At 36.9% G+C, this 27721-nt stretch overlaps 3 protein-coding genes across 10 annotated transcripts in view; 1 reads left to right on the forward strand and 2 right to left on the reverse strand.

Moving 5' to 3' along the window:
- Positions 1-891, reverse strand: part of AFG2A (AFG2 AAA ATPase homolog A) — a 327373-nt gene extending 326482 nt beyond the window's left edge. For 6 of the 8 annotated variants that reach the window (XM_004474658.3, XM_071214813.1, XM_058293016.1 and 3 more), the window contains exon 1: positions 1-891. In XM_004474658.3, the coding sequence (XP_004474715.2) occupies positions 1-163 (163 nt within the window). In that variant the 5' untranslated portion in view covers positions 164-891. The other 2 variants (XM_071214823.1, XM_071214821.1) reach the window with 1 other exon arrangement.
- NUDT6 (nudix hydrolase 6) lies at positions 646-26851 on the forward strand. Its single transcript, XM_004474660.4, has 5 exons — positions 646-920; positions 4456-4659; positions 14735-14790; positions 22003-22057; positions 26365-26851. Exons 1-5 carry the CDS (start codon positions 689-691, stop codon positions 26757-26759), a joined length of 942 nt encoding a protein of 313 aa, XP_004474717.2. The 5' UTR covers positions 646-688; the 3' UTR covers positions 26760-26851.
- Positions 21391-27721, reverse strand: part of FGF2 (fibroblast growth factor 2) — a 73920-nt gene continuing 67589 nt past the window's right edge. Inside the window, exon 3 of the mRNA XM_023583561.3 lies at positions 21391-27398. Within this exon, the coding sequence (XP_023439329.1) occupies positions 27213-27398 (186 nt within the window). The 3' untranslated portion in view covers positions 21391-27212. The remainder of the gene's footprint in view (positions 27399-27721) is intronic.

The following is a 27721-nucleotide window of genomic DNA, read 5'->3' on the forward strand; positions in this document are numbered from 1 at the left end:
CCTTGTCTATGAAGTTGGTCACCGCCAGAGTCGTAGCCGTCGCCGCGGAGCCTGGCCCAGCAGAAGGAGTCTGGGCCCCCGCAGGAGAAAGAGGGGCATAAGGCGAGAGCGAACCATTTTCCGCGCTTTGGTTCAGTCGCTTTCTACTCTTCTTAGAAGACATTATCAAACAGCTGCTGAGCAACGCAGCGGCAAAGACCGCTCAAGATGCGCGCGTCTCCGTCAGGAAAACTTCCGGGGCACAAGTAATCCAGGCTCCGCCCTGCGCCATAATCCCCCGAGTGGAGCGCAGTTAGGAAGAGGGTGGAGAAATGAGCGTCGAGACCCAATGTCTTTGAAGAGGTTGCGTAGGAAAATTAAGTAGGTGGACAGAACCGCCATTTATAGTTTAAGTTTCTGAAAAATAGGATTTTTTTCGTATCTCCTCCCGCCTTTCCCCATCCCCAAACAAACATCTGTTGGGTTAAACTAGAAAAAAAAAAAAAAAAGGTGAGAAAGTCTCTCCCTGCCTTTCCCCGAGCCGGGCAAATCGCTGAAAAGGGGGTGAGCAGGACTTCGCGGTTCCTCGGTATAGCGCTGTGAACTGGTAACCCCAGGTCAACTGTTGAGTGAGGGGCAGTCTTCTAAAATTTACGGTAGCGACCTCTTTTCGGAAGCGCGGAGGAGCGACTCTGTAACCTGCCAGAGGATGCTCCTTCGCGGAGGTTGCCGGCGCTGGGTGCTAACCGGGACCCGGAGCCCGAGGCTCTCGGCGGGGCACTGTGGGGTCTGGGGCGTGCCGCGCTCCGTGCGGAGCCTGCAGGCAGGAGTGGACGTGTTGCGGGGCGAGCCGGACAGGTTCGGGGGCGTCTCGGTGCACCTGGCGCGGCTCAGCTCGCTGGACCGCCTGGACGTCGCCGCCTTCCGGAAGGGATTGCAGGGCAAGTGCGCCTGGGCGAGGGGCGCCACGGGCCCCGGGGCCCTTCTACTGAAGTAACCACAACCCTACCCGAGTCTCCCTGCTTTAGTCCAGTAAAGCTCAGAGAGACCTGGAGAAGGGGCGTGGGACCCAACCGGGTTTTCTCCGTTTTAGTTCCTATACCCTTTGCTGGGAAATCTCCGAGGCAGTTGAGTGAAGTTGTGAAGAACCTTACTTTGGGATCAAAAGCCCTGGTTTCTGGCCTGCTTTCTAGTGCAGGGGTTCCCTTAAACTTCAATTGAAAATTTTTAAAAACATTCTTATGGGGATGTGTTGGTGCAGGTGTGATATATTTATTAAGTAATACAAAGTATGGTGTGGGCCAGTGGTCCGTGGTTTTCACCTGACTGGCAAAGCGGTCCGCCGAACAAAGAAGGTTAAGAATCCCTGTTGTAAGTGTTACATTTGGCAAATTCTGTAAACCACCATTTCCTCCTCATAAAATTTGGGTAATAGGAGCTCATGGATTTGCTGAGGGTTAGGTTGGATATGGATATAAAGTTCTTAGTATTTTGTCTGCCACGTATTTACTGCTCAGTAAATACTTGTAAATGTTATTACGTTGTTAATATTATCATTTACCGTTCCTTGGTTCTGCCAGGCTCTTTCCCAAGACAAATTATCTCATATTCTAATATAAGTGGTGGACAGTGAGGGGACCAGAGAGGTTCTGAGTGGTCACATTTATATGTAAATGGGGCCGGGAGCTGGAGCTTGCTAATTATAAATTACAGTCTTTTAGATTAGCCAGATTGGGTGGGTGTTCAGTCTTAAATGAGGAAATTCTCCACTCGCTTTGAACCTTGGGCCCTTTGAAAAGAAAGTAAGCTTGGGTGGAGGCACCTTCATTTGGGGAGAAGCCCCGATTGGCTGCACAGCCGGTTTTTCGTATTGCCCCCTCGAGTCTTAGGCTAGTACTTAAGGCTTAGGGTGGAAATTCAGGTGTAGACAAATCCTGTCACATAACAGGAAACTATAATAGGAAACTGAAATAATCTTTATCCTATTGAACAATATGCAGTAACCGAGCAAGTTATTTCAGTGTTTAATCAACCTCATTCCTAAACGATTTACCTCTTCAGCTCATTTTCTCTCCTACTTCTGAATAATTGCTGACAAGCCCAGTTAGACTCCAACAATATCTTCAGTAAGAGAATCAAACACATCCTCTGATATGTGTACATATCTGTGGTTACAAACAGGTATTTAGTGCATACATTAATACTTGTCAGTGACCAAAAAGATTTGCAAAACACTGCCCAGTCACAGGGCAAAGCAGGAACCATGTTCAGTTTGGATTCACATACCCAGGTCCAAGTTTCTGCCACATCCTTAGCCACACATTAGGCAAATCAATACTGAAAATTTTTGCCACTAAGGTTGCTTTTGCTGGATGAATGTAGTACTCAAAGGTAAATTACAGAAAACTAATTTGTAACCACTGAAACATACACTTTCTTTGTAGTTTTATATAACCAATTCTATTGCACTTAAAAAGTGTTGTACTATTAGTTAACCCTCATACAACTCCATAAGGGGTACTCCTATTATCCCCATCTTGAAGATGGTGAAACTGAAGCACAGAGAAGTTAAATAACCCCTGGCTCTACAACCTGTTCTAAATCACTACGCTATGCTGCCTCTAAAGGCTATGGTTGTGTTGATACTTCTCTAAGGCAGAAAGTATGAAGATAAAAGGCAGCTAGCAAATGACTAAGTTTTGGACACTTCAGCTTCATTTGATTGGAAGGACTGATGGGAACTTTCTGGGGTGAATAAAATGTTCTGCAATCTTGATTGGAGTGTGGATTATACATGTATGCATTTGTCAAAACATTAAATATACACTTAAGATTTGTATACTTCATTTTATATAATTATACCTCGGTTTAAACAAAGAGTTAATCTAAGACGGAGAATGAGGTGAGATATATCCTATTGCATGCTAAGTCAAATCAAGAAGTCTTCATTAAAGGCCCCCTGTGCTTGTCACTGTGCCTTTTTAAAGAGGTAGAGAGCATGGACCTTAATGGGGAGGAGCTTACTGCAGAACTGGGGAGATAAGAGAAGGGAAAGGAAATTAACTATTAAATAAATAATAAAAGCCTCCACATGTTCACTCATGTTATAGTTTTGTTGGAAAAATTAAGTGAGATGATGGATGGAGAAAGTTCCTTTCATGTTTGTGAGGACTTAATGAGATAAATTTGTAAAGTGTTTAAAACAAGTAAAAGCTAGGTAAATATTAGCATCTTCTTCCCCTGGCTCATTCTTAAGTAATAAAATAAGAGAATTTATAGAAGCCAAAGACAGAAAACTTATCTTTCTGCTCATTGTGGTATTATTTGTAATAAAGAAATTTAGAAAGTCTAAATGCCATGGAGGACATTTCTAAGGAAAACTATTCAGTTATGAGAAATGTGTATTCAGGGAAGTGACTGTGGCCCAATCATTTGGGCTCCCATCTACCATATGGGAGGCCCTGGGTTCACATCTCCGGGCTTCCTTGTGAAGGCAGGCACTGGTTGGTGTGCTGCAGAGTGCCACCCAGCCCACAAGCACGGCAGAGAGCTGACTCAGCAAAGTGACACAACAAAAAAAAAAGGGAGACAAGCAAAAAAATGCAGAGGAGTGCTCAGCAAATGGACACAGAGAGCAGACAGCAAGCAAGGCGTGGAGGGGAAATAAAAATAAATACAGACTCAGAAGAACACACAGCAAATGGACACAGCAGACGTGCAAAAAGCTGCAAAGGTGGGGGGGATAATAAAACAAAATGTATTCATTAAAAGAATTTTAATGGCATAGCAAATATACTGTGTTGTAAAACACATGATGCAAAATATATATTGTATGATGTCAACTCCAAAACTATATTCCTGAAAAACTTGTCGTAGTATTAAGTTTTATTACCTGTGTGGTAGTAAAATATGAAATTTTGATTTCTTCATTAGACTTTTCTTAATTTTCAAAATTTTCTAGAATTAGTATAAATTATTTTAAAATTATATTTTTAACCATCTTGAAATTTATAGACTTAAAAAATACATGATAGAGCTCTTATAGGAAGAGTAAATAAAAGTCTGTAATAGTCACTTTTAATGATCAAAAAGGTATTAAAAGGAAAGTCATTAAAATGGTATTTTATTTCAAAATCAGTTCGTTCATTCTGCAACACTGGCCACCTGTTACGTGCCAGGCACCATGTTAAGTGATTCAGATATAAAGATTAGCACCATGCTGGCTTTATCCTTAAGGAATTCAATCTGGTGGTAAAATCATGTAAGCATGGTTGTAATTATAATAAAACATGGTAGTTCTTATGCTGGTGAAATGAACAGGACCTTTAGGGATCCCTTCCAGACAGCTAACCAGTGAGGTAAGTGGATACTTAAAGATAGCTTTCTGGAGAAGGCAACACCCTGAGCTGAGTTTTACTTTATTCCACTCCTCTCACTGGGAAATACTTACAAATTTTATTTTCTTCTATATTTTAGCTGCGATACAGCAATGGAGATCAGAAGGTAGAATAGCCGTGTGGCTGCACATTCCCATACTCCAAAGCCAATTTATTGCCCCTGCTGCTGCTCTGGGCTTCTGCTTTCACCATGCAGAATCGGATTCATCAACACTGTCACTGTGGCTGGGAGATGGACCCAGCAGATTACCAGGATATGCCACCCATCAAGTAGGAGTTGCAGGTCAGTTCCAAACTAATGATAATTCAGAATTAACTTTACAGAGTCACCTAATTTCTTGTTTCATTCTGAATCAATGATATCATCCTTGGGATTATTGCAGTACTGTCAGATAAATGAAGTTTGCTTTACAAATCAGCAGAGGGCAGCAAAGAGAAAAGCAAGTTTAGTATTTAGTTTTCCGAAGGATATGTCTAAACATGTTTTATACAGATATTTGAACTTCACTACTCAGGTAGTGGCACTAAATTGGGATCAGAGAATAAATTTATTATGTTAAAAGATGTTAATACTAAAATTATGTGAATTTGTAAAAGATTACCTTTAGGTTGAATTTAAGACAAAGCAAAATAATTTTTCAATAATTTCAACATTATTTCTTAAAGACATTTATGTTAAATTATTGTACCAAGCAGTTTAAAATAGCATACTTTAAAAGTATTATAGAATTTTGGAAGCTCCGATTAGCTTCAAAGACAGTAAAATTGAGAGAAGACTTACTTTAGATCAAGACAGGGACTCTCAAATTTTAGAAAGCAGCAAAGTCACCTGGATAGCTTGTTAAACTACAGATTGTTAGGTCACACCCTCAGAGTTTCTGATTCCTAGGCCTGGGATGGGGTCTGAGAATTTGCATTTCTATTAAGTTCCCATTATTAGAAGTGCTGCTATTGCTGTGGTCTCAGGACCAACCTTTGAACCAGGGTTAAGAAAATTCTTATATTTCCAGAAAAATCCAAAATAGTAAAGAATCCTGATGTGCTTCAAACTCTTCACCTTTTTCTCCTGATTAACTACTGTATACTTTTTCTGCAAGATATCTGCTTGTACTATCTGATTCCAAAGGCCTGCAGTTACTTCTCTCTTACAAGTTACATTAGCTTAACTTCATTAGGACATAAGCTTCATGAAGGTAAAGACCATGTCAGTTTTGTTTGCCAGTGTATACTTAATACCTACTAAGTGCCTGGACATATTAGGTACTTGAGCAGTATTTCTAGGATGAAATGAATGAATGAATTTATGTCAGTCTTCCTTGCTTAGGTAGGATTTTATTCTGTTAAGTATTTGCTGTGTTCAAGTACCCAGAACGACTGCAATAATAGCAGGGTCCCTGCCTCAAGATAATTAACAATTTTATAAGATTAAAAAAAAAAGTCTCTCTCTCTATATATCTAGATCTGTAGTGCAAAGCATGTTGATAAGTGCCCTAAAATATTTACAAAGAAAATAAAATGGAAGCATCAAGGTTTAGATCATATACTTCTGACATTTACATGGAGACATTTACATGGAGAAAATAGCCTCTGAGGTTTTCCTTTCTTATCCCTTGTCTATCTTCTTAATTTGGATCCTTTCAACATTTTCCTTATCTGAAGCTTCCTCCTCCCAGCTGCTCTTCCTGCCTATAATCTCTCTCCTATAAAATGTTCTATACATCGTCATCAGATTCCACTTTGTGAAATTTTGTCTTTCACTAGAGCAAGACGAATTGCCTTCCTTCAGGATACAGAGTGAGCCCAGGGAAGTTGTGAATTGTAGTTTTATCTCCTAAACTCAGAAATAACAAATATCATTCCATGTTTAGTAATTAAATATAAACATTTAATTATTATCATTAGCTGTTGAATCTCAAGATTAGTTCATTTCTTCATAATTCTGAAATAAACACTTGATAGTATATGCTTACTACAACAATTTTTGCAAGGTGGTCAAACATCCTCTTTATTAATTTCTAATTATTAATATCTGTGGGTCTTTTTTTTTTTTTAAAGATTTATTTTTTATTTATTTCTCTCCCCTTCCCTTCCCCCCCCCCGAGTTGTGTCTTCTTCTGTGACCACTTCTATCCTTATCAGTGACACCGAGAGTCTGTGTTTCTTTTTGTTGTGTCATCTTATTGTGTCAGCTCTCCATGTGTGCGGTGCCATTCTTGGGCAGGCCGCACATTCTTTTGCGCTGGGCAGCTCTCCTTACGGGGCGCACTCCTTGCACTTGGGACTCCCCTATGCAGGGGGCACCCCTGCCTGGCAGGGCACTCCTTGCGCGCATCAGCACTGCACGTGGGCCAGCTCCACATGGGTCAAGGATTCCCGGGGTTTGAACCGCAGACATCCCATGTAGTAGGCTGACGCCCTATCCATTGGGCCAAGTCCACTTCCCTATTGTGGGTCTTAAACCTAGCTTTCTTCTGGGTTTCTCCCCATTTGTACATTTTGAGCTTCCTCATGCACCTTTCCTATTCCTGCACTGCCAACAGCTGCTTTTTTAGGCTGGCCCATTCCTGATCCTATTAGTTGACCTCACACTTAATATAATACATATATATTGCTAGGCATCATTTTTAAAGCATATGTTTTATTTCTGTAATTAGTTTCTTGAAGTCAGAGATGGTAGTTTATATTGATTTGTGTCCCTCATAGCACAAAACGCAGCATCTAAAATATAACAGGCAGCCAACAGACATTTCTTGAGAAGACAAGTGGTCAAAGAGAATCTAATTTTCTGTTTCCTTGGCTATCAGCACATGAATTAATAGTGTGATGTCAGCGTGACAGAATTTGTCCATTTTACTTAAGTCCTTTTTCTTTTATTAAATTTTTATTCTAGTAAACTATATACAACCTAAACTTTCCCCCTTTAACCACGTTCAAATATGTAATTCATTGGCATTAATTGCATTCACAATGTTGTGCTTTCATCACCATCCTCCATTATCAGAAATTTTCTGTCACCCCCAACAGAGATTCAGTACCAATTAAGCTTTAACTCCCCATTCCCTAGCCCGTCCCCAACCCATAGTAACCTGTGTTCTAATTTCTGACTCTATGAATTTGCTTATTCTAATTATTTCATATCAGTAAGATCATATAATATTTGTCCTTTTTTTGTCTGGCTTATTTCATTCAACATGATTTCTTCAAGGTTCATCCCTGTTGTCTCATGCATCAGGACTTCATTTCTTTTTAAAATAGAATAATATTCATCATATGTATGTACCATATGTATGTATCATATATGTATGTACCATGTTTGGCCATTCATCTATTTATGGACACTTGGGTTGCTTCCATCTTTTGGCAATTGTGAATAATGCCACTATGAACATCAGTGTGAAATTGTCTGAGTCTTGCTTTCAGTTCTTTGGGTATATACCTAGAAGTGGGATTGCGGAGTCACGATAATTCTATATTAATGTTTCTGAGGAACTGCCAAACTGTTTTCTGTAGCAGCTGCACCATTTTATAGTCCCACCAACAATGAATAAGTGTTCCTATTTCTCCACATCCTCTCTAAAACTTGTTATTTTTCTTTTTTTTAATAATGGCCATTCTAGTGCGTGTGAATTAATGGACTATGTCTTTTCATGGGGCACTTTTTATATATAGCACAGAACTGAGTATATATTATGCTTTTAATGAATATTTCAAATGTTTCTTTAGAAAAAGAAATGCATTTTTAAAAAACAAAGTATTTGAGCAAAATGAACAAATTCTGTCATGCTGACACTACACTATCAATTGATGAACCGATGGCCAAGGAAATTGAAAATTAGATTCTCTTTGGTCCAGGAGTCCCGTTAACAAAAGACAAACAACTCAATGAAAAAACGGGCAAGACTCGAATAAACATTTTTATTAGTCTGTCAAAGGGGTGCCGATACAAAGTACCAGAAATCTCTTGGTTTTTATAAAGGGTATCTATTTGGGTAAAAGCTTACAGTTACAAGGCCCTAAAGAGTTCAACTCAAGGTTGCTTTCTCACCCAAGTCAGTTGCCATGTGTTGAAGCAAGATGACTGATGATCTCTGCAAGGGTTCAGCCTTCCCCTCTGGACTTCCTTTCTCTCAGCTCCAGGCTGGTATAGGGCTTGTCTCTTGGAACTTTCCAGGCTCATTTCTTTCTGGGCCTTCTATATCAGTCTTGGCTCTCTTCCCAAGGTCAGCCACAAACTATCAGGCAAATGACTCCTGTCTTCATGGCGCCCCAACATAAAAAGGACAGAGCTCTCTCTCTTCCCCTATGTCTCCTTGAATATGTGTCTGTTTATAACAGTCCACCAAGGGGATGGGGACTCAGCCTGAGTTCCACCTTACTGATATAGCTCAGTAAGAAGCCCTAAATTGATTTTATCAAGTAAACTTAATCAGAGGCCCCTCACTGAATTTAATACAATCAAAAGGTATCACACCCACACCCAAAAGAATAGATTAGTTTACAAACATAATCTTTCTCACTTTGAGATTCATAAATAATCTCAAACTGCCACAGCATTTTTCTGAAGAAGATATAAAAATGACCAAAAGCATACGAAAAGATGCTTAACATCATTAGACATAAGGGAAAGGCAAATCAAAACGGCAATGAGATACAACTACAAACCTATTATAATGGCTGAACTCCAAAACACTGACAATACCAAAGGCTGACAAGGATGTGGAGGAACAATAACCTTCATTTATTGCCTCTGGAAATGCAAAATGGTACAGCCACTTTGGAAGTCAGTCGGCAGCTTCTTAAAAAGCTTAACATAATCTTTTCCTATGATCTAACAATTACATTCCAACAATTTGTCCAACAGAAAAACTTACAAATGTTTACAGTATTTTATTCATAATTGCCAAAAACTGAAAGCAACCAAGGTATTCTTTCATTGGTGAATGGATAACCAAGTGTGGGACATCCATACAATGAAATATTCTTCAGCGATAGAAAGGAGCTGGCAAGCCATGAAAATACAGAAGAGGGAAACGGACTTTGGCCCAGTGGTTAGGGCGTCCGTCTACCACATGGGAGGTCCGCGGTTCAAACCCCGGGCCTCCTTGACCCGTGTGGAGCTGGCCCATGCGCAGTGCTGATGCGCGCAAGGAGTGCCCTGCCACGCAAGGGTGTCCCCCGCGTGGGGGAGCCCCACGCGCAAGGAGTGCGCCCGTGAGGAAAGCCGCCCAGCGTGAAAAGAAAGAGCAGCCTGCCCAGGAATGGCGCCGCCCACACTTCCCGTGCCGCTGACGACAACAGAAGCGGACAAAGAAACAAGACGCAGCAAATAGACACCAAAAACAGACAACCAGGGGAGGGGGGGAAATTAAATAAATAAATCTTTTAAAAAAAAAAAAAAAAAAAAAAAAGAAAATACAGAAGAACCTTAAATGCATATTTCTATGTGAAGGAAGCTAGTCGTAAAAGGCTACAATACTGTATGATTCCAACTATATAACTTCTGGAAAAGGAAAAATTATAGATACTGAAAAAATGAGTGGTTGCCAGGGGATTGAGGAGGTGGGGGAGAATGGGAATGAATAGATGAAACATGAGATACTTAGGGCAGTGAAACTATTCTGTATGATATTGTAATGGTGCATACTGAACATTATGCATTTGTCAGAAGCCACAATCTGTATAACACAAAGAGTGAATCCTAATGTTAACTATAGACTTCAGTTAATAATACTGTATCAGTATTAGTTCATCAGTTATTAAGAAATATACCTCACACTAATGGAAAATGTTAAGTATAGAAAAAGCTGGAGAACAAGAGGGCAGAGGTGTATGTGGGTGCTCTCTGTACTGTCTGCTCAGTTTCTTTGTAAACCTAAAACTGCTCTGAAAAATATTGATTTTTTTAAAAACTAATAATTTGATTTAAAATAAATGAAAGTAGTAATACATATTAATAATTTAATTTTGTCTTCATATAATTTACCAGAATTTTTAAGGTAGTTTGCATAGCTGAAGTCTTTTTAAGGAACTATTTATGGATCTCTTAATACTGCCTTCTCTATCCCTGATCTCACTTTCCTATAGCAAGTAGAGACATTTGGTAACTTTCCATTCAGCTTTATTTCAAAAGACTACCTGATAATTTGGTGACAGCTTCCCTTCACTGGAAAGCCATACAGATAATTATCAGTTTGTTGGCACAGACTTTTAAATTAAAATATCAAGTTATTACTACAGAACTGGTACTATTACTTTAGTACTATTATTACAAAATTGGTAGTACATACTTAAAGAGTATCCTATGAAGGAGCAGCTTACAACTAAGTACTGTACTGTGTGCTGGAGTTTAGGAGTTTGGGGAATGAGAGAGCCATAACTTGACTAGCATCTTGAAGAATAACTAGGATTTGATAGGGCTCTTGGGCTGGGGACCAGGTTATTTAGGAAACTGTTCTGGAAAAGTGCAGAGTTTGTTAGATGAGAAGAAATTAGTTTACATTAGGTATTATAAACAGTAGATTGTAGGTATGGCAGGAATGGAGCTAGCTATGGCTATTTTACAGTTCTTCAAACAGCAAATTTGTGTCTATGTCAGAGCCTTTACACATACAGGGCTCTGTTTATTTAGCTTCTTTATATATAGTTTCTTCTCAAATAACTACCTCTCAGAAAAGTTCCTGCTCCTTTCTAAAAGAATGTCCTCCTGCTCACAGTCTCTTCGTTCTTTGTCCCTTTATCCAACTCTACGTTTTTAATAGTACTTATTACACTCTGAAATAGTATTATATCATATACTTGATTTCTACCATGATAACATAAAATTCCACAAAGACAGGTATTTTAGCTGTCTTGTTCACTGTTATATCCTCAGGCTATAGAAGGGATCTGACATGAAGTCTTAGGTATTCAAATGATATTTCTTGAGTGACTGCCTGGTTGGTTAGATCTTCAAGTGGAAACTTCAGCCCTCTGAGAGAACAGTTGTAGTATCATGAATGGGGCAGTGTTGCACAGTTATCACCATTGCATGGGGAGAAGAGCGCCTTCTCGGAATTCAGTAAACTGGCTGTCAGTCCCAGATCTGCCACTTAGGGCTGTGTCATCTTGGCACACACAGGATTCTTGTGAGGAGTATCTGAGCCCAAGCACACAATGCCAGATTAATCATCATAATATAATATTAACCTCTATTTAATCTCCTTGGTTTTATTTGACTTTCATTTTGTGACCAGCAGGAGTAGCTCACATTTTCCTTTAGTAGTACTGGTTTTATCTTTGGGATACTTACTTTGCTCTTGTTTATAGGGAATTCAGTAGGGAGAACTTCAGTGTTAGAAATCACTGAATATTAAAATTTAAGAGTAGGTTTCCTTGGCATTTCTTTGGAATTCTTTCCCTTGTAAAGCCCATTCAATTATTGTTTATATTTCTAATAGAAGTCAACATTAGTGTTAAATACATATCATCAAGGGTTTTCCTTCTTGCTTTAAAATGCTAAAGTGTACTGTTTCATTTCATGGAAAATTCTTTTCCTTGTGCTCTATATACCTATCCCCTTTCTATGTTTTAACTTTGCATAGCATTTGTTACCTTCTACTGTTCTGTATAGTTTATTTTTTGCTTATTTGTTCCCACAAACATACATGAGAATATGGGCCACATAAGGACACCAAGTTTTGTTTCTTTCATTTACTGCTACATCCCTAGTGCATAGAAAACTACCTGGCACATATAGGAACTCAATTAGTACATTACAAATAAGACCTATATCTACTATATATAGGAACAGAATTAATATTGAAAGAATGGATAAATATGTGGAAAATATCTTTTAAAAATATCTTCCCAAATTATGTAAATATAAATATTTTTAAATTATAGTATTAAAAGAACTTAATATGAATCATTAAAGTGTCATTTGTATTTCTGACCCAGGATCACCTAAAAGGAAATATAAAGAATAATGAATATCTTAGTTGTTTTTGAGTACCTGAAAGCTAGCAAAATGCTTAGTGTGCTAGGTGTAATGTATATCATGACTTAATAAATAAAAGAAATGGCCTTGAACTTAAGACATATACAAAATATAGAAATATATATTGGCATGTTATAAAGTTGTGTATATACACGGTAAGGAAATTTAAATACCTTCAAGGAGATATTGACCTGAATATTGAAAGATGTTTAGAATTTGGATTGTTAATGTTCCCTACATAGTGATTCAAGGGATAAAAATCAGAATGGAAAAATCAAATCACATAGTCAATAAAAATTTTTTAATTTTTTAAAAAAACTTTTATTAGAGGAGTTGTAGGTTTACAGAAAAGCTGTGCATAAAATAGAGTTCCCATATACCAACCTATTATTAACACCTTTCATGAGTGTGGTACATTTGTTACAATTCACGAAAGAACATTTTTATAATTGTACTATTAACTATAGTCCATCATTTACCATCAGGTTCATTGTTTGTGTTGTACAGTACTATGTATGTATATTTTTTTATTCTAGTAACATAAAAACCTAAAATTTCCCTCTTTAACCACATTCAAACATATAATGTAGTGCTGTTAATTATGTTCACAATGTTATGCTACCATCACCACCATCCATAATTGAACATCCTAAATCTAAAAACAATCATATTTCATTTGATACCAACTTATCTTCAATAGTATACACATATACTATTCCTATACCCTTCCATCCTCCCTCCTTTTTTTGCAGTTGTTATAGATTATGTCTTTGTACATTGTGTGTCCCAAACTACCAATGTATCATACTTTTTATGCATTTGCATTTTAGCACCTATATGAAGCAAGAAGTAGAGTTACATAACAAGCAATAAAACCCGAATAGTACTGGCATTTACAATTACCCATATGGTTACTTTTACCTGAGGTCATTTCTTTATGTTGCTTTGTTCTTTTCAATCTGAAGAACTTCCTTTAGCATTGCTTGTAAGGCAGGTCTAATGGTGACAAATTCCCTCAGCTTTTGTTTATCTGGGAAATCTTAATCATGCCCTCATTTTTTAAAGAAAGTCTTGCCAGATATAAAATTCTTGTTGGTCAGTTGTTTTCTTTCAATACTTTAAATATTTTGTACCACTCTCTTCCTGCCTCCATGATTTCTGATGAGAAATCAGTACTTAATCTTATTAGGAGTCCCTTGTACATAACTCTTTGCTTTTAACCTGCAGCTTTCAGAATTCTTTCCTTGTTCTTGGCATTAGACAATTTGATTACTATGTGTTGGGGCATGGTTCTTGAGTTTATCCTGTTTGGGTTTCACTGGTTTTCTTGAACGTGCATATTTTGTGTCTTTCGTTAAAATGGAGTTTTAAGTCGTTATTTCTTTGAATGTTACTTCTACCCCTTTTTCTCTTTCTTCTCTTTCTGAGACTTTCATAATGTGTGCATTGGTACATTTGATGGTGTCCCACATGTCTCCCAGACTCTGTTCATTCTTTTTTATGCCTTTATCTTTCTGTTCCTCAGCCTGAATCACTGATTCTTTCTTCTGCTGGGGTAGGAGCGAGCAAGGTACAGGAGCTTCTTTGGCTTTCAAAGCTGTGCTCTTCTTGATCCAGCACCAGCCCAGTTAATGCAGCCCTTTAACTGTTTTCTGTAGTTTTGAGGAAGGTTAATATCTTTCAGATTCCTCTGCTGCCTTTGCCCCAGAGGGGTTGGAATAATGGCTGCCCTCAGAGTAGGCTCCCACCTATCTGTAGTAGCTCATCAGCGGTAGAGATCTGGGATCCATCCACACAGCCCCAGAGTTTGGAGGACTGGTTCTACCCTGGCACCAGCAAACTGCGCCAGGAGCCAGAGCTCCAGTCCCAACTCCTCCCTGCCATGCAAAGGGTAAAACTCACCCATCTTCATCACAATTTACCAGCCTGCACAGTGTACCCCTAGACTCTCGAGTTTCAAAGTGACTGATTCAAGCAGTTGCTGCCAATTCAATAGTAGTTTTGATTGAGGGACTGATTCCTAGAGCTTCCTACACTCCAATATCTTCCCACAATTCTCTCCTCAATAAATATTTTTAAGCAATTAAAATTGTCTGACACTAAAGAATGTTATTAAAGAATAGAAAGATTAATGTAACTGTGTACCATCAGATGATTATACTACAAATTAGCATATGATAGAACCATAATTAGTACCTCTAAATTGTTCTAAGAGTCTGGAGGACTGAGCCATCAGTTCCTTGCTGGAAAGTTTTACAAGTCTTAGTTGATGAGATGGTCTTCAAGGATAGGTAGGAATTTGTTGACCACAGATAGGGTTTGGGAAGATTCTAAGATGAGTAAAATAATATTTTTTTAATTCTTAAATTTTTCCATCCCATAGGAGCGGTATTTGATGAAAATACTAGAAATATACTCGTTGTACAAGATCGAAATAAAGTAAGTTCCTTCTGTAAATTACTTTCTAAATGTTCACTTTTCTCTAAAGAAAAATATCAAAATTTTGTGACATGCCTGAAGAATTACAGAAATATATAAAGATCATTTAGATATTTTTAAGTCCAAAAATACTAACGTGGGCCTTGAAAATGTCAAGCTAATGCTCAATTTGTTCACCACCTGTAGCAGTTTGATATGGTTATGAATTCCAAAAATAGATATTGGATTATGTTTGTAATCTGGTCTGTACCTGGGCATGATTAAGTTATTATTAGGGCTTTGATTGGGCCACGTTATTAAGGCATTGAGTCCCCACCCCTTGGTGGAAGGGGAATCACAGATAAAAGACATGGCAAAGGACAGAGTTGAGGGTTTTGGATATTGGAGTTCTGATGTTAGAGTTTGATGCTGAAACCTTCAGCTGGAGCCCCAGGAAGTAAGCTCACAGAGGAAAGAGAAGCCAGCCCCAGGAAGAGAGGAACTCTGAGCCCAGGAAGAAGCAAACCCTGGGAAGAAAGGAACCTTGAACCCAGAGAGAAGCAAGACCCTGAAAGGGAGGAACCCAGGGAGCCTGAACCCTCGCAGACGTCAGCAGCCATCTTGCTCCAAATAGACTTTGGTGAGGGAAGTAACTTATGCTTTATGGCCTGTTATCTGTAAGCTCTCTATCCCAAATAAATACCCTTTATAAAAACCAAACAATTTCTGGTATTTTGCATCAGCACCCCTTTGGTTGGCTAATACACCACCTATTACTTTACAGTTGCAGAAAAATTATAAATGGCTGTATTTAATTGGGAAAACAAATTCTGTCTCTAACTTCCATCAATATATTCTTCCATTCTCTCAACATTCATTGGACCAAGTCCTGAGAGTTCAAAGAGTAATAAGACAATTTGCCTGATGTCCTGCAGCTCACTATTTGGCAAAACAGGCAAACAAATAGATGGTAACAATTAACTTTGCCTTAAGAATCCCCTAAAGATTTCTCAGAACAGGTGACATTAAAACTAGGTCTTGAAGAATGAGTAGGAGTTTACCAGGGGGAAAAAAAAAAAGTGGAAACAGACTAAGAAGTTTAGGATTGAATAAATAAAGGTACAACGTTTTAAAAAGAGTTCACAAAGTGTGGAAATGGGAAAAAGTTCATGTGGCCAGGAGTGGGGGGTCTAATAAGATATTAGACTTAAAAGCTAAATTGGAAATTGGGAACATATTTTGAAGAGCATTGTATACCAATATAAGGAGTCTGGGCAATTCAAGGCAACAAAGATTTTTTAAGATAAGTACCTTGACTAGATATCAAATGCTTTACACACAAGAGTTTAAGTAAAAATGGAGAATAATTATTTTCGTAGTTTCTGAGACTTAAATAATAATGGACAGGTTGAAACCTTTTTCCTCCTCATGTATGTTTTTTTTTCAATCCCACCCTCCCCCCACTCCCCCAGAGATGGCTCCCTCGTCTGTCTGCTTGTTTTTTGCTCGTCTTTTTTACGAGTCACCAGAAACCCAGCCCAGGACTCCCAAGTGGGAGGCAGGTACCCAGCTGCTTGAGCCACGTCTGTTCTCCCCCCATGTGTTTTTTATTAATATATGTAGGAATGATAGCTGAAAGCAGTTTCATACATTTTTCAGAAGTGCTATCTAAAATATTGAACATTCACTGAGCTCCTACTCTGCCAGGTGCTAAGAGTACAAAAATCCCTGAAGTCCTGTAGCTCACTATCTATTTGGGAAACCAAACATGCAATTTATCATATAAGTAAATTTTGAGGTTTTAGTTCAGGCAGGATCTCTGACTCAAACTGAGCTTTATCATTAACAGATATTTACTGAGTGCCTAAAGTAGTATTCTGCCTAGCTGTCAGTAAGTTTTATATTTGAATTTGAGTATAATGCAATTAAGGTGTTTAAAATGCAATAGAGGTAAGAAAACTAACACACACTTAAGGATAACAACAGTATCAATAAAATGACTGCTTATAATAGAGGTCCACTGTAAGGTAATGAATACCGTCTCTAACCAAGTAGTGCACTGCTCTTCAGGAATGAGAGGTATTAATGAAGATGTCAATAGGACCTACCCAGGAAAGTCTTTAAGAAGAAAGAGGATCTTGAACTGTCCTTGTAGGAAAGGTAGGATTTAGAAAACAGTGTTACAGAAGATGGGGACCAAGAGGAAAGCAGGCACAGGGCAAGAAGAAGGAATGAATTTGCTGTGAGATTCCTTCAAAGGAAATGACTGGAGAGTACAAAGTGTAATTGGAGAATGGTGAGGGTAGAGTCAGGCACTTGAGTTTTAGTGTGGTTTTTTTTGATACACTTTTTTATTATTTTTTTAAAGACACTTAGATTATATAAATGTTACATTAAAAATATAGGTGATTCCCATATGCCCCACTTCCTACCCCTCCCACACGTTCATCAGTATGGTACATTTGTTAAAATTGATGAACACATCCTGGAGCATTGCCACTAAGTGTAGATTATAGTTTTCATTGTAGTTACACTCTTTCCCACACAGTTTTGTAAATTATGACAAGATATACAATGTCCTGTATCTGTCCTTACAATGTCGTTCAGGATGATTCCCAAGTCTAGATAATGTGCCCATATTATACCTGTTTTTCTCTCTCCCTACCCCCCAGAGCCTCCAGTGGATACTACCTCCACATTAGTGATAGCAGTTCTTCCATTGCTAGAATCAAAATAAGTCCAAAGTAAAATAAAAGTAAGTCTATTCTAGTCCATCATTCCTCAATCCTGGGAAGATGATGCCCACTCCACCTCTACTTAAAAGGGGGCTTAGATCCCATGAAGCAGATGGATGGGACTATCTTGCATGCATTTGCACACTCTCTCTATTCCTTGGGATGATCGTTGTCCATAATCATCTCCTTGTTAGTTGTCCTGGGTGATTCCAATGAACTGGAGAGTAGGTGCTACAACTCTGTTGAGATTCAGGGTCCAACTGGCACATGGGCAGCCCAAAGATTTAAGCTACTTGGACCTAAACCTGTCAACTCTAGTACTAACTGTAGGTTCAAAAAGAAAGGGCAGAAGAGCCACATATAGGGAAACCACAACTGAGTCCAGCTCTGTCACACTGGGGAACATAAATTATAAAGTAGGGCCCCCTGGCAGGGAACCAAACTCCTGAACTCTCTGCCCTGCCTGTAGTGTCTGGATGTTTCCAGAGCCCTCAGGAGCCCCACTATTTGAGGCAATATTTACTTTGGCAGTTAATGAGATCCTGCTGAGACGTACATAAGCATAACCTCTGGGATGACCTCTTGACTCACTTCAAAGTCTCTTAGCCATATAAACTCATTTCATTTTACCCTTTTACCCTTTTCATCAAGGTCTTTTTCCAGTTGCATTGCTAGTTGGTGCCAGGGAGGCTCATCCCCAGAAGTCATGTCCTGTGTTGAGTGGGAAAGGCAGAGGTGTTAAGACTTGACATTAAAACAGTAACTATGAATGGCTTCAATTGACAAAATGGTGAAGATGTCTGGGCAAGATTAATCAGATAATATGAAGAAGGGGAATTGGTATAAACAAAATGACCTTAGTGTTAGGCAGACCCAAGTTCCAATCCCTATGCCATTTCTTCTCTGGGCAAATCTCTGAACCTTTTCCTTGTTTTTAAAATCTAGATTATAATACCTTCCTCTTAGAAAGGTTGCATTAGCTGTCTATATTGTCTTTTTTTCCTTCCCGCTGGATTCATATAGAGTAACTTGAAGTACAAAAAATTATAAAACAAGAAATGTACAGCAATAAAAAATATGGGGAGAATTAACATGCAGTTTCAAGGCTTTGTTCTCATTTATATCCTCTTATCAATACACAACAGAATTATGTACAACAATGTTCTTTGCTTTTTCCTTTCTCCCTTTTTACTTTTTTGAGAAATGACAGTTATAGATTATTCTAAGAGGTTTATAAAATTATGAATCATTTTTATACATCATACATATATGATACAGATCAGCTACTGAGTTATTAAGCCTGTAGAAATGACTGTCCAGGAACTTATTTAATTTGGGTTTTTTGTTGTTGTTTATTCTATTGTCTTTACCATCTATCATTAGGATATGGTTATTGAATTGGCAGACAAATATTTACTTTTTCCATATAGTTGAAAAATTAAATTGGAAATATGACTTGATACTTCATTTAAAACTGTACCTTTAAAATAAAAGGCTATCTTGTGTTTCAGTATCTTGTATCCAAATCTCAGATACTTAGTACGTTTTATTATTTTATTGTTGATTCTCTGCTTTGGCTTTACATTTGGGTGGTTACTGAATCATGCAAATGAGATGTGATTTCCTCAAAATTTTATCAAATTTAAAATTATGGTTAGCTATTGTTTATTCAGTCATTTGGAGGCATGTAACTTCCAGCTAAAAGTAATGGAAGTACCTACCCCAAATAATAAGTGTATTAGTGTGCTTAACAAAATCTGCCTATTTATTTTCAAATAGACTTAAAAACTCACTGAAAGAGAAAGATAAAGTAAGCTGATTATTGTTAGTCAATTATTAAAGTGCTCCCACTGTAAAAATTTAAAGCATGGAACTGGTATTTTATAAAGCCTTACCAAAAAATATTGTTTATTTTTTAATAAACTTTTTTTTAGCCAGTCTGTTTGATATTGAGTTTGGTCAGTGATGATTACGATTATACTTTCAGATATTTTTGTACTCAGAAAAGTATAAATATATTCAAAAAATAAAAATTATTTGTGCTTATTAAGCAAAAAGGGAGGGGGGTGAGAAACTATATAAACAGATATAGCCAGAAGAGCTAGCAGATGGTTGCTGTAGTAATTAAGGTGAGAGGTAAAGAAGGCTTGCTTGAGGGTAATGACATGCAAAAAGGAAGAAAGAGATGCCTCTAAGAATGGGTGACAGTAAGTTTGGCAGTTAAGAATAAGTTTAAAATCATTCAGTATTTTAAGCTGGGAGTGGGGACTGGAATAATAGTATCACCAATAGATTTGGGGATGATGTTAGGAGGGAAAACGATGAATTAATTAGAGGGTATATGAATATGAGCTGAAAGAGGTTTTGTTTTTGTTTTTAAGATTTATTTTTATTTATTTAATTCCCCTCCCCTGGTTGTCTGTTTTCTGTGTCTTTTTGCTGCGTCTTGTTTCTTTGTCCGCTTCTGTTGTCGTCAGCAGCACGGGAAGTGTGTGTGGCGCCATTCCTGGGCAGGCTGCACTTTCTTTCGCGCTGGGCGGCTCTCCTTACGGGTGCACTCCTTGCGCGTGGATCACCCCTGAGCGGCAGGGCACTCCTTGCGCGCATCAGCACTGCGCATGGGCCAGCTCCACACGGGTCAAGGAGGCCCGGGTTTGAACCACGAACCTCCCATGTGGTAGACGGACGCCCTAACCACTGGGCCAAAGTCCGTTTCCCTGAAAGAGGTATTTAAATGAGGGTACCTAAACATTTCTTCTTATTCTTCCCAAAAAATTAGTTAGTACCAGAAAAGTTACCATGGGTCAATTTCTCAGTTCCCTGTGGTATTAAAAGGAGGAATGATATGAAGCACAATAATTAATGAATTTCTTTTTACAACTTCCACCATTGTGACCCATAGTGGCATAAAGCTCTAGACCGTGGCCTTTATCCACAGGAGTGGATCCACAGGATCAAACCACATAAGTTAGGCCTCTCTGCCTAACATCACAAACTTACTTTCCTAGCATAAAAATATATTTAATCTTTCCATACCATAGGTTTATGAAATAATCAAAATTTATATGAGTTATTTTCATTCCTTGTATCTAGCATATTCCCTCCTTGCTAATCAACCAATTTCAAATCAGTTTTACTCATTCTAGGTAAAGGTTATTTTAAGTTCTCTAATCATTTATACTCAAGTCTTAAAATAACCTTTACCTAGACTTGAGTATAAATGATTAGAGATTGTCTGCCCCACTATAACTTTTTTTTTTTGGTCTTATTAGACAAAAGACTTTATAGTTTCTGTAGAAACAAAGTTTCTGGAACTATTTCAAAATGAAACCCAAAAGAAAGTACATTGATGTAGCATTATATTTAGTGATATATTTCTACAATAATAAAACATAATATGCTTTATAAATTAATATCAAGTCTCCGCCAGACACAGAAGGGTGGAAAGCCTGAATTCTGTACCCACATAATCAACAGTCTGTGGAAACTCTGGGAACCATGCCACTTGTCTCCAACCTAGCATAGTTGGGAAATGACACATTCTTTAAGAAGCACTCATCCAGGAAATGAGTGGGTCACAAAGCACACCAGTAAAAATGTCCATAAACTCGTTTTATGAATGAAGAGTATAAAGTGTACTAGCTCAAAACTGCTGCTTCCTTATAAGTATGCTGTAATTTCTCAGTTATTCTTCCATTTGTATCGTGATAGATAGATATAAGCAGGAGTCTAGCAGGAAAAAATAAAATCATGTCAGCCATAAGAATATTGTCCCATGCCACTCACAGCCTTTTAATCTATTGTTTTCTGTATCTATACTCATTCTAAGATCAAAACTTCCCACCTGCCCCTTCCCACACACAAAAAAAAGAAATCATAGACAATAGACAAGGAAACACAAACAATCAATTTTATTCACACTACCCATGAAAAGCAATTATATTTTTACATAAAGTCATTAACACATAGAATAGAAATCATTGGAGTAATATATCTGATTCTAAATACAACACAGGAAATACATGTGAAAATTAAAAATAGCAGACTTTAGTTACTAAATTTGTACTATATTTTCTACTTATTTATAGCAGCATTCATATTATTCCCCTATTTATTAACTAGCTAACTAGCAGCGAAATTTTTAAAATGATACAAATTCAGTAGATGTTTCTCTCCACTGTCTCATTCATACAGAATTTGTTATCGCATTACCCAAAACCAAACCACTTCTATTTCCTGAAGAAAAAGGTGGGGGAAAAAATATCATCAGGCACCTTCTCTCCTCTCAGAAAAGAAGAAAAAAAAGGAAAGAAGGAGGAAGAAACCTAGAAAAAAATGTTCTTGAAATTACAAAAAAATCAATTCTCAAGCACCTTGACCAATCATGGGTGGATTTTGTAGAGTCTGCATGTAAATGATTAAGAGTAAATGTGTGAGTGTGTGTGTGTGTTAATGAATCAAGACTGTGTTAACTATATTTTCTGACTTTATGCTGCAGTTGAAAAATATGTGGAAGTTTCCAGGAGGCCTTTCAGAGCCTGGAGAAGATATTGGTTTGTATCTTTCATATTTTTAATTGGCTTGAAAATGTTGAAGAAATTCACATGTTTACTTTCTTGCTTTATAACTAAGAATAAACTTCTACGTTTTCTAGTTGTTTCAGATTGGGTCAGCGAATTCCAAACTAACTTCCAGGATGACATAAAATTAGAAGCAAAAATTAACATTGCAACTTATTCTGTAGTATAATACCATTAGGAGCATACCATCTTTTCTTCTATTTAGGAGTGCTTTTAGATTAGTTTGTTTGAAATCAGAAGCTCTGGATATATCAGTAAAGTTTAGCATTAAGAGTTATTTTGGATATGTCTAAAGCTGTTGTTGGAATGAACTTATTAGAAAACACAAATTCTTGACCATTCCATCATAGAAGGATGAATAGTAAATTTTAAATGAACTTTAAAATAAGTATTATAAAATCAAACTTACATGGATTAAACCTCTGGTCACTCATTTTTTTTTCAGTTATACAGTAGTGTGTGACATACTTGTTTTCTGTATGAAAATGTTACCTATTATTTCTTTTACATAGTCACAAGCAGAAACACAGTAAAATACCATATAAGGAAGTCTCAAATGAGAAATAACCCCCAAAACAACTAACTGAGCTCGTTATTTAAAATGAGAAGATGGTATATGAAAAGCTAAAAAATCTTTACATCACTGCCTTTACAGGAAATAGAAGAATGAAAACTGAATTTTCCTCCCTGTTCCTGAAACCATAAGGTCAAACTCAGTCACCATCAAAATAAATCCATAGATAATTCATTTGATATTAATATTATTTCTCCATAACCTTTTCCTCTGTATGCATGTCCTCTACTATCCCAGCATTTATATGAGCAGTTTCTTTAAATTAATTATTTTATTAAAATATGTATAATCTACCTGAAACTTGATTTTTAAAAATGTAGCACAGGTCAGAGTGTCCTACACAAATAGATAGCCAATTCCTAACAACCTGTAAGTAGATTTACCTCAGTAAGATATAGCCATCGCAAATCTTAGTTTTAGCTACATTTTCACCTTCTCCTTAGATTCTGCTTAAGGTCTTTGGTTAACATAAAAGAGGATTCTATAGTGGTGCAAGTGTTAAAAAAGAAACCCATTTATTCTAGGGCACCTAGTTACCTCACACTATCCCTACATGATATGTGAGAGTGTATAAACTAGTTCAGCTTATACTTTGCATCTTTAAGAGAGGAAGGTATCCATATTGGGCAAAAAGCAGTCTATAGGAGAAGGTTTACGTTGCTTCCTTTTTTTCCTAAATCTTACCATGTCAAATGAATAGATTTTTTTCATTTGAATTATTGTGGGTTCTCTGAACTTCAGATATACTTAAGTGTAAATACACATATTTCCAAGTCAAATATATATATATATATATACACACACACATACACACACACATTTTTAGGTTTAAGTGTATCCCAGAACCCTTCATTAAATTCAGATAACTAAGAATTCACTTAAGTATTTGTAGTTATTTTTCAAAACAACCTACCTTCTACAGATCATATATATGCCTTAGCCATGTGGAATTAAGGGAATAAAAGCAGGGGCTGGCATTCACCATACTTCCCTAAAAATAGTATAAATTAAAGCTTTGCTTTAGAATTTATAAAACCCTGTAAGCAGCTAAAAGTGATAACTTACAGTAGAGGTCTGGAAGATTATTGATGTATGAGGGCATTTCTGTTTTATAATATAGTACACAATGACAGATAATTTTACAGATTTAGCTAACTCATCCAGAAATTATTTAAATTATTTTCTTTAAACCCTGTGTTTGGTAAAGTATATAATAAGTTTTAGGACTATTGCCATTATAAATGACCAAATATTCATATTGGTTTCTTAATAGTAAGCAGTAGTTAACTGGGAAATACAATTGTTTAGAGTCTTTCATTCTTTGATAATAGTAGGTAAATGAAGCGTTATTGCCCACACCATTTAAAAAAAAATAAGGGGGAGCAGATGTAGCTCAAGCTGTTGAGCGCCTGCTTTCTGCATGGGAGGTCCTGTGTTCCGTTCCCAGTGCCTCTAAAACAAAAAACAAACAACAAGCAAAAAAAAAAAAAAAAAAAAAAAAACTCAGGGGAGCCAGTGTGTTTCAGTGGTTGAGCACCAGCTTCCCACAGATGAGGTCCCAGGTTCAATCCAAGGACCCGGTACCTCAAAAAAAAAAAGAAGGCCACATGCAAATAAAATGCAATTCTAAAGCCTTTACTATAAAATAATATTCTAGGAATACAAAGAGTAGCTAAATAATAAAAGTTAAAAATGGGTAAGTTGTCTTCCTAAAGATCTTACTGCCACTGAGAGAAAATCACCTTCATTTTCCAAAGGACTATAAAACAGCTAAGTCTGGTCAGAGATCATCAGTGCACTAGTGTCAGAGGGTAACACCAGAAAGCCCATATTTTGGAATTATTTTCCTATTATTTTATTTTATTTCAACCTTAACCCTAGTATTTATTATTAAATATAACAAAATAGAAATAACAAATATAAACTCCATTTCATTATTGTCCTTTAAACAAACACTATGACGTATTTAAACATCTCAATCAGCAAAAATAAAAACAGGAACCTCTTGGTTTTTCATATGTTCTTTAAACCAGTACAATAGTAAATGTTATTTCAGTTCAGCTTACAGTACATTAAAATAAAAAAGGTACAATGAAATAAAACACTTTATCTTGATACAAAGTTTGAATTCATGTTGAAATACTTGGGGAAGAGGGTCTCTCCTACCCTAGATACAAAAACATATTTGCCCATTCATTTAACAGTCTAGGCGATGATATCCTGGTTAAAGTTAAACTGCTCAAAACAACCCCAGCAGCACTGATACTGAGTCAGCTGGTATGGTAATTGCTGGGCAAGGCAGATTCACTCACTCTGTCCTGTTGCTTCCATGACATGTATCAGCCAGGACTCATAAGCTAAATGACAAACTCTTGGTTAGTAGTACTGAGAGCTAAATAGGACCCTCAAGGTTATTTTTCAAAGCATTTAAAGAATAAAAATAAACATTTAAACAATAGTTATATGAGACTGGCAAACAAATGACATTATGTAAAATTTAAGACTAGTGCTGCAATCTTTAATAACAAATATGTATTATATGCCTGATTAAAAATTATGTTTCTTATTTAAAAATTATTTTTCTTATTAAGGAAAATTTCTCTTTTCTTAACCTGATTATTATTTGTTCAGTTTCAAAATGTAATTTCTAACCATGTTTAACCTATGGGCAAATCTCAATGATAAGGAAAGTCAGCATGGAATTTGAAAATGGCAGATGAATGCCTTATATTTTATAACACTTTACCCTTCCTGTGCATCTTTCTAAAGCATTCACTTGAGAGAACAAAAAAAAGCATAAAAAAATTAGGAAAAGCCCACTTAGGGGATTCATCTTGATGTTTAGAAAAAGCAGCCATAAAAATGCCTGAATGGCAATAAAAATCCTGCCCCAGAAGTTTGCATATATTGAAAATTCAACTTTATGAAATATATGAGACCTTTGTTGCATTATAAAATTCTATATATTGCAAGTTCTTTAAAACTTCTGGTGAAATAACTTCTGCATTTTGGTGGTGTAGGAATGTATCAAAATTTTTTGGAATCTTGTCTCAGGATACAAAGGAAATACCAAAATGCCCCTAGCATAATTAGAGGAGGAGTAATTTTTCATCAGAATATTTATGAAGAAATCTGCTAAATGCATTCTGAGGTTCAACAGTCCCACATGAGATGATCAGAAGACATTAGAATCATTTCATAGTTTAACGCATTCCGCAGCTCTACAGAGTTTGACAAGGAAGAACAGATCTTTCTCTCAATGCTGCATTGTATAAATTTTGGTGGTTTTGATGGATGATCAAAAATGGGATAATGAAGAAATATATAGGAATATCAACTGCAGCTTTCAAGTTATGTTTTCACTTTTGCAGCATAGGGGTTTTTTTTTACCTTTTGAGAAACAGAGCAGGTAGAGGTTAAAAAGATATGACCCAAAAATATATATACCGGTGGATAAGCCTGCAAGTAGCAGCCAAAGAAATATTCAGTTTATTAAAAGCTTCTTAGATGTACAGTGTAAGAAAATACTTTGGTGATATACACCATTTCAAGATGTTCAGAAGGCAGAGTTTGTTCTGAAAACTTCACTTTCTTAGGATGGAGTTTTCCTTTTGAACAATTTTTAGATATGTTACTTAAACTGAAAATCTTTGATGATGAAGTTCTAAAAATGTGATCCTTACTGATCTGTATATCTTTAATGTAGGAGACACAGCAGTTCGAGAAGTTTTCGAAGAGACTGGTATCAAATCAGAATTCAGATCCCTTTTGAGTATTCGGCAACAGCACACTAATCCTGGAGCTTTTGGAAAGTCAGATATGTATATCATCTGCCGACTAAAGCCATATTCATTCACCATAAATTTTTGCCAGCATGAATGCTTAAGATGTGAGTGGATGGATCTCAATGACCTGGTGGTGACTGAAAATACGACTCCTATCACCAGCAGAGTTGCTAGGCTGCTGCTGTATGGGTATAGAGAAGGGTTTGACAAGATTGACCTAACTATGGAAGAACTTCCGGCAGTTTACAGAGGCCTGTCCTATAAGCTCTATCACAGAGAACTGCCAGGGAACTACAAAACTACAGGAATATATTAAATTCACATTTACATGTTTTAATTTTTTTTAGTAAATTAAATGTAGATTAATGTGTGCAATATTATAAGAAATACACATTTTGAGTGATTAAATATCTGACTTTAATTTTCTAATACATATGACTTCAATGAAGAAAATTTGTTTGTAAATGTATACTTTTAAAAAAAGCCTCTTTTCAAATAAAGCAAATGTATGAAAAAATATTGTAGCTCTAAGTAAGCTTCACTGGGCAAAGATAGATGCTATATAAGAGGGGGAAAGTCTATAAATCTTCTGGAAATTTTTGTTGTTTTTCTTTACCAAGGCAACAATTAAGTATTTTACTAGTAGATAATTTGACCATTTATCCAAGCTGAGTAAATAACTGTACACATTTTCTTATTCTCTCATTAATAAATTTCTAAAATTAACCTCTTCTTTCATGTGAAATGAGATTAGATGCTGCCATTTAGATCAGCTTTTAGCAGACATTGGAAGAAAAAGTATGGCTTTCTGCCCAGGTCCTGTTTTGGGTCCAAGTTTATATTGCCCAGTTCGTTTCAGTGCCACATACCAACTGGAATATTTCCTTGATCGGTAAGTATTGTAGTTATTAGATTCCAATCGTTCAAAAAAGAAACACTCGTCTGTTACACATTTCTGAAAAATAAAAGAAGAATTATTATTATAAATTTCATATAAAATATTTATGATAGTAAAAAGCCCATTCTGCTCAACAACCATAGCAGTAGTCTTGGGTTTAGCAGGACAATTAAACCAACAAGACTCAATAAATAGGCCATAATCTGACCCAGTTAACTCTACAGAAGGATACAGGACAGGAACACAGCATGTCAGTAGGACAGTATCAAGCTTGTGCTTTCAACAGTAGGAGTCCAGGGACCATTCTCCAGCCCCCACAGGAAATACATCAGGTGTTCAGCAGTGAGACCTCAAAGACATACAAGAACCACAGTGGTTCA

This window comes from Dasypus novemcinctus, chromosome 1, assembly GCF_030445035.2.
Source record: "Dasypus novemcinctus isolate mDasNov1 chromosome 1, mDasNov1.1.hap2, whole genome shotgun sequence".
NCBI lineage: Eukaryota > Metazoa > Chordata > Mammalia > Cingulata > Dasypodidae > Dasypus > Dasypus novemcinctus.

What these genes read in the sequence shown, in the direction of transcription:
- NUDT6 (XM_004474660.4), top strand. Translation starts at nt 689, where the DNA reads ATGCTCCTTCGCGGAGGTTGCCGGCGCTGGGTGCTAACCGGGACCCGG. An exon ending in TTGTACAAGATCGAAATAAA is followed by an intron (nt 14,791 to 22,002) that starts GTAAGTTCCTTC and finishes TTTATGCTGCAG; the next exon opens with TTGAAAAATATGTGGAAGTT. An exon ending in AGAGCCTGGAGAAGATATTG is followed by an intron (nt 22,058 to 26,364) that starts GTTTGTATCTTT and finishes TCTTTAATGTAG; the next exon opens with GAGACACAGCAGTTCGAGAA.